At 42.5% G+C, this 6,445-nt stretch overlaps 1 protein-coding gene across 1 annotated transcript in view; it reads right to left on the bottom strand.

The window, feature by feature from the left end:
• Positions 1 to 40: 40 nt before the first annotated feature.
• ppef1 (protein phosphatase, EF-hand calcium binding domain 1) overlaps positions 41 to 6,445 on the bottom strand; it is a 10,624-nt gene continuing 4,219 nt past the window's right edge. The window contains exons 5-18 of the mRNA XM_016675374.1: positions 5,611 to 5,799; positions 5,416 to 5,530; positions 4,354 to 4,400; positions 4,070 to 4,236; positions 3,948 to 3,984; positions 3,685 to 3,834; positions 2,887 to 3,038; positions 2,554 to 2,788; positions 2,180 to 2,365; positions 1,954 to 2,096; positions 1,081 to 1,187; positions 823 to 986; positions 587 to 671; positions 41 to 497 (exon numbers count right to left, since the gene is read on the bottom strand). Of these exons, the coding sequence (XP_016530860.1) occupies positions 271 to 497; positions 587 to 671; positions 823 to 986; positions 1,081 to 1,187; positions 1,954 to 2,096; positions 2,180 to 2,365; positions 2,554 to 2,788; positions 2,887 to 3,038; positions 3,685 to 3,834; positions 3,948 to 3,984; positions 4,070 to 4,236; positions 4,354 to 4,400; positions 5,416 to 5,530; positions 5,611 to 5,799 (2,004 nt within the window). The 3' untranslated portion in view covers positions 41 to 270. The remainder of the gene's footprint in view (positions 498 to 586; positions 672 to 822; positions 987 to 1,080; positions 1,188 to 1,953; positions 2,097 to 2,179; positions 2,366 to 2,553; positions 2,789 to 2,886; positions 3,039 to 3,684; positions 3,835 to 3,947; positions 3,985 to 4,069; positions 4,237 to 4,353; positions 4,401 to 5,415; positions 5,531 to 5,610; positions 5,800 to 6,445) is intronic.

Raw genomic sequence — 6,445 nt, 5'->3', positions numbered from 1 at the left:
AGTCACTTTGAAACACTTGTGAAAAATAAACATGGTGGACTCAAAGGAAGCAATTTTTATTTTTCATTTTTTGCATTCATGGGAAATGTGGTTCTGGATAAGTACTGCTTGTGAATTTGTAAATGTAGGAGAGAAAAAAAAAGTTAGTTTTTTTGCTGATTTCTTTTTTTTACTTAAAACAAATAAATAGCAGACATTAAAAGAACCTTAATACTGGAGGTTGCAGCAGGTGTATCTCTTCGCATCGAGTTTATGTCTCCTTTCAAATACTCAAGCACACTTCTCTTTATCCGCGTTTTCGCTCAGTTGATGATCTTTAATGTCCAGTTTGTGCACCACCCTGAAGGCCTCCAAGAACTCTGTGAAGTCTATGCTGCCGTCCTTGTTGAAGTCGATACTGCGGGCCAGCTCATCGATGGCTCTGTCGTCAATGGCGACCCCCAGGTGAGCGCTGAAAAGGCGCCAGGTGTGGCGAAACTCCTCAATGGATATCAGACCTTAACACATCCACATCCACCATGAACACGTTTTAGTTGGCGGGGAACAAGACGAACCAACTTAAAACATGCTGAAGAGTTTTATGTACCTGAATGATCTTTGTCTATGATGTTGAAAATGATCTCGATGTCGGTTCTGTATCTGAACAGAGTTTCAGCCAAGGTGGGAGCAACCTAAAAAAACAAACAAAAATAAAACACATGCAGCAAATATAGCATAATTACTATAAAGTACAATTATAAGATTTGTCTTTTAGTTTCACATTTCCTATCAGGGATTAGTAAATATTTGTTCATACAGCACTTGGGTACTTTATCTTCTGACCTGAGGCAGAGGAGCTCCTGGTCCCACATCCTCAAAGCAGGACTGATACTCAACACTGCCATCTGGTGCCAGATGGACTAAGTGTGGACGAAGTGTCCGCCAGGGTAAGTCCAGTCTCAGGACAGACTCCAACACCTTGGCCCATTCACCGACTGACACGCAACCTGTAACAAAGGTTGCTTCTAAGGTAACAGCTTCATGTGATAACAAGGGTGACCCCTCACCCCCCTGCGTGGCGCTGGAAGGAGCAGAGAGTACCGGTTTCATTTGGGTCGTACTGCAGGAAGCCCGTCATCAGCTCAGATCGATGGGCAAACAGTTTCTCCTTTAGAGCCCTGAGAGCAGAGCCTTCAGCTGCACGAACTCTGCAATACAAATTTAAAAAACAAGCTATAAACCAAGAATTTTATTTCAATATTTTAGTTCTGAATGATAAGAACATTCAAGATAACCAGGGCTGGGGACACTATGCAAGTTTCACAGTGTTTAAAGACGAGGTATGTGCACTTAGACTGGTTCCAGCAAATGTCTGTATGATGACTGACTGGGAACCACACACCTCACAGCTCTGCCTGATGGGTGATCACAGATTAAAGTGGTTCCTGATGTGGGCCCTGTGGCTCACCACCCAAGGTGGCATGCTGCTTGAGGGCGGCACATGTATGTGGTGTGGAGCTCGGGGGGAATCAGCTACTTGCACTTAGCTTAGCAGTTTTCTATAGTTTATTTACAGGAGCCCATTACAGAAGAAGACATAGCTGTATTAGAAAATGGTGGTTCTGATTCCATTAAATCCAAGAGTTATTCCACTTTTTGGGGAGCTTGTGGCGTAGTCAGCATTTGTTCAAAATACCAGTGCAAATCAAACCTGAACTGAATAGTTAACAGATTCTTTAAAATGTGGAAACTTTTGTCTGTTTTATAGTTTTTTCCATTTCTTTCAGGGTTCAGAAAGACTCCCTCTGGTTTAAGAGCCAATACTGATCTCAGACCACATAAATCTTTTAGAGAAAGCAAAGAAAGAGACGGATGAAGTGGAAGAAGGCAAACATGGATTAGCATCAGATAAATCTTATTTACTAATATTACTCTAAGTACTTTGGTTTAAATTTAGGAGCGACTGCATTGCACCTCTGTGTCAGTGTAAGCCTGCGGGTTGTGCGGCTGACTTGGTACTGGTAGAAGCGAGGCACCAGTTCCTTTCCCAGTTTGATGTAAGCACCACGGTTGCTTCCCTCCTCATAGTAGTTTGATGCTGAGAAGATGGTGATCACCTATGAGATTCACAAGTTCATCTGTGCCCATCCAAACATGTCACAGTTTTTTGGGCAGCAACAGCAAGGTGAATGTGTCCTACCCGTCCGCTGTGACAGAGCTCGTATCCCTCCTGTTTGCACTCATGAGAGCGGATGAGCAGCTGCAGTCCGTGCTTGTGCAGCAGCCTCTGAGTAACGTCGGGGCCAAAGTAGCAGCCTCCACCTCTGAAGGAGTTGGGGCTGCAGCCTTCCTGGGTTTTAGGGTCACTCCACAATATATCCACAATCTGGCAAATGCAAGAGTGGACACGAACGCTATAAAAAACAATTCCCTTCTCACCCTCTGCGGGTGGTCTCTTTTTCATCCTCTGAGCTTGGGTCCTCTACCAGAGGCCTGGAAGCTTGATATATATATATATATATATACACACACACGACACGTCGGTTTATGAAAGAGAGCTGAAAAATCTCTCACCTGTTTCCATTCCCGTTCCTGTTGCGGGGGTGACGGGAGAGGAACAGAGGACAGAGAGTCCAGGAAAGGCACCCGGAGGACGTTGCAGGGTGTGCTGGGAGACGAGGGGTACGTTTGGGGTGAGATGCAGGAGGGAGTTCGAGGAGAGCAGAGCGAAGAACAGGACGACGATGAGGATGAAGACGATGAAGTGGAGGCTCCGCTATCTTGCCGGCTCAGCCTGCATCTCCTCTTTCTGAGGATGAGAGCAGGTAGCAGGAAAAGTCAGGATTTTGGTAAAATAAATAAATAAATAATGACTAAACATCTGCAAATAAAGATAAGAGATCAGACCTCAGGGTGGGAGTCCTGTGGTTCCCATTGTAGCTGCGACTGCTGCTGGGGCGAGAGATGTCCGTCGGCCTCATTCTTTTGCCCAGTCGATGGGACTGACCGATGTCAAGCTGCTCCAAGCTGCGTCTAGGAAACCTCAGGGCGGATTTCACCTGAGAGGACAAGATGTGAGGTCAACAACTAACACAGATGTTCAGAGAAGAAGGCAGAACATAAATATCTAAATATCTCAGCGGAAGTGATTTAAAAAGCTTTAGCTCGGGTTAACCGTGACAGAAACAACATTACACCATTTTTACTAACAAAATGGTGTAATTGTGTTGTTCAATTTTAATTACTATTGTTTAATTAATTACTATCTTCTATTTTTGTAGCGCAAAGTGACACATGGTTAACAAAACTGTTTGAATATCTGAAAAGTGGATCATGCATATCCCTTAAATAAACTCCTTTATTCCAGGCTGTCAGAGCAAAGGAGGCCTGAATACACTAACCATGATGCATTTTAATGGACGTGCAACATACTTTTCAGGTTTTTGTTTGAAAAATGTTTAAAAATCGCCATTTCACAGTTAGTTTGTGGCAGTCCGTCACTTAAAATCCAAACGAAAAGCATTTAAGTTTCCTTTAATGTAACAATATGTGAAGAACTTTAAAGGGTAGCAATATTAAAGTAAGGAACTTTAATACCATCTGGACTACCTGTGATTTTTTTATGCCCTCACATGACGGGGAAAAAAAAAATCCTTGCAGTTTATAAAACATAAAATCAAAAGGCAGCTATGGGTTTTCTCTGACCTTGTGCCGCTCTATGGAGCTGAGCAATTCCAGATCAGTCTGGTCTGAAATTCCTCCGTGCACAATGAGGATCTTTGCATCAATGACTGTAGCGATGGGCAAAAGGCTGAAAACGTCCTGAAACAGCTGGAGGATCTCACGGCCATGGGTCTGCATGCAGTTAAACAAACAGATCTTATGATGGTGGACCAAAATAATCCAAATCACCAGATCCTTAGTTATTTTTGTGGAGGAGGAACAATGTCATTATCTGCTGGATTTACCTTATACTTCTGCATAACTTCTTTTGTGAATCCGTATCTGAGAAGCAAGAAAAAATTCTTGAGGACTTCTGGGGATGAACTTTTCTTTCTCCATGTTTTCTTTTTCCCCCCCACACACCCACCTGAGGTTCATGATGTGATCCTCGTGGTTTCCCCGGTTCAGGTGCATGTGGTCTGGGTAAAGCAGAAGGTAGGCAAGTAGGAGGATTACCACTTCTACCGACTTTTTCCCACGATCCACAAAGTCTCCATTAAAGATGTATGGCGTCTCAGCAGAAGGCAGTCCATTCTGGACATCAACAAAAAAAAAAGTAACTACATTTTGACCAGAACAAACATTTTATTTTATTCTTTGTAAGCTTTGTTGTGTATTTCTACAAACAGAGACATTTCTGTTTTAGGGTACCTTATAGAATATCAGAACTAAGTCATCCAGCCGGCCGTGCAGATCACCTGCAACAAAAAACAAAAAAAGCAAAAACAAAAATCACTAATTCTGACATGGACATACAGCTCTGGGTAAAAAGATACACACACTTGTGCACCTTGTGTAATCAAGGGTTGCTGGATTATTTTGAATTTCTTTGACTTGTTCTTTTTCCAAAAAGCAGACATTTCTTTTTCCAAAACAATAATTAAATGAACATTTTCCGAATTTTCCTTAAACCACATAGGGCCTGAATTATTATACAAACAGGCCTTTTATGTATAGGTATTATGTATGTACCCCTGCTAATACATTGCTTGTTGTACCTAGGCACTTTGTAAAAAACAGCAGGTATAATTCTGCCATGACATCTGAAATCTTCTCAATTTGGTTGACTTTCTGGGTTGCACTCACAAATCTTCAAGAGGCTTAAGAAAACTGCACCAACTATAAAGCATGGCGACATTAGCAGCATCATGCTGAGGACTTTGCAAAGTCATTGAAATAATGTGGAACAACCTTTATATTCTTCAAGTTAATGTCAAAGCAACAAAAAGATGTTTGAGACACGGAAACAACTGAACTGTTTTGGTAGGACGATGATCTCAGAGTTGTTTCCACATTGGATGAGGAACATGTCCAAAAGAAATGAAAATCAAAATACAATTAAATGGCTTAAGCTGCAACTTCTATGCAAACATCTCCAATTGGCACCACCTCAACACAAACAGCGTGTGTTCTTTGTTTTTATCACAGGTTTTCTTAAGTTTAATGAGATGCAAGTCGGTGTGAGGAGGCAGCTGTGGACGAGAAGTCAAGTGCCTGATCAGTGTGCAAATATCTTCCAGCCCTGCTATTAAGACACAGGCAGCAGTAGTTATGACACATTTAAAGACAGCAGCGGTCATTTATTGAGGTGTTTACTAGCCTTAAGTGCTGACAGCATCAGAATGACAAATGTTTTCAGGTTTGCCTTACTGTGCAAGAGAAAGGACAACGCTGGATCTGTTAACGAGGAGAACTGAAACTGAGACTTCTCACCACATATGGTGATCTCCTTGGTGTAGGACGTTGACAAATGGACAATATTCGGCATCTGTTTGAGGAGCTTTTTGCTCTCGTACAGCAGCTGCAGGACGTACCTGGCATGTAGAATCTGCACAGAAAGAAGAGGTCCACCGTATTCAAGACGCATTTATTGTTGCATCGGGACGAAACAAAGTGTCATGTCGGTACCTGCTGCTCTTTAAAAGCACTCAGGAGGGCGTTTGTGTCAGAGACAGACAGAGGAAACAAAATATGAGGTCCGGTGTAAGACTCTGGGATGGGGATCGTTTTGTAGCAGGTCTCTCTGTCTAACCAGGGGTCGATGACGGGGTCCAGCAGCTGGGAGATCAAGTCTGGAGGAGACGATATGTTCACAAGCTGAAAAACTCATTTCAGTTGTTCTTAGTTAACCCATGAGAACCCAGGCCTTTTCTTTTGTTTCAAACAGCTATCTCCAATCTTAAAAAATACAAAGTCACTGTAAAGTACAGTGTAATGATGAAGGCCACTTGTATGACTGGAACCAAAATTGGAGCATTATGATTCTCTTTTTCAGAATGCTACATAATAGATTCTGAGTCTGAATGGGTCAGAGGAACATTGATTATAATCAGACAAATTGTGAAATGAAAATATTACCAACACAGTATCTTCCTGTAAGTAGCTTGCCACTGTATCACTTTCAGCTCTGTGTGACATGAGAGCACTATGACATGCAAATAAAAATAAAAAATAAAAAACAACCTCTAATTTATGCAAGCAGAAAGCAGACATCTACCTACAGGCCACCTTAGTAGGGGCTATTGTCTGCTGTCCATTAAATTCCCTTTGTTCTGCTCTCGGTCTCTTGCACACACAAACAAAAAGCACAGATGTCCGCGGCACACAATGACCACCCTGTCTGCATGACGGCTGAATATAAAACCAATGAAAGGCGACATGCAGGAGAGAATCGGCCGTGAGGATGAGCTACGGCTTAGCTTGTCGACGAAGAGCATTGCTTTTCAGCCGGATGAGCGGCAAT

Source organism: Poecilia formosa, unplaced genomic scaffold (assembly GCF_000485575.1).
Source record: "Poecilia formosa unplaced genomic scaffold, Poecilia_formosa-5.1.2 Scaffold113, whole genome shotgun sequence".
In the NCBI taxonomy this organism is placed as follows: domain Eukaryota; kingdom Metazoa; phylum Chordata; class Actinopteri; order Cyprinodontiformes; family Poeciliidae; genus Poecilia; species Poecilia formosa.
This window is presented reverse-complemented; position numbering and strand designations above follow the sequence as displayed.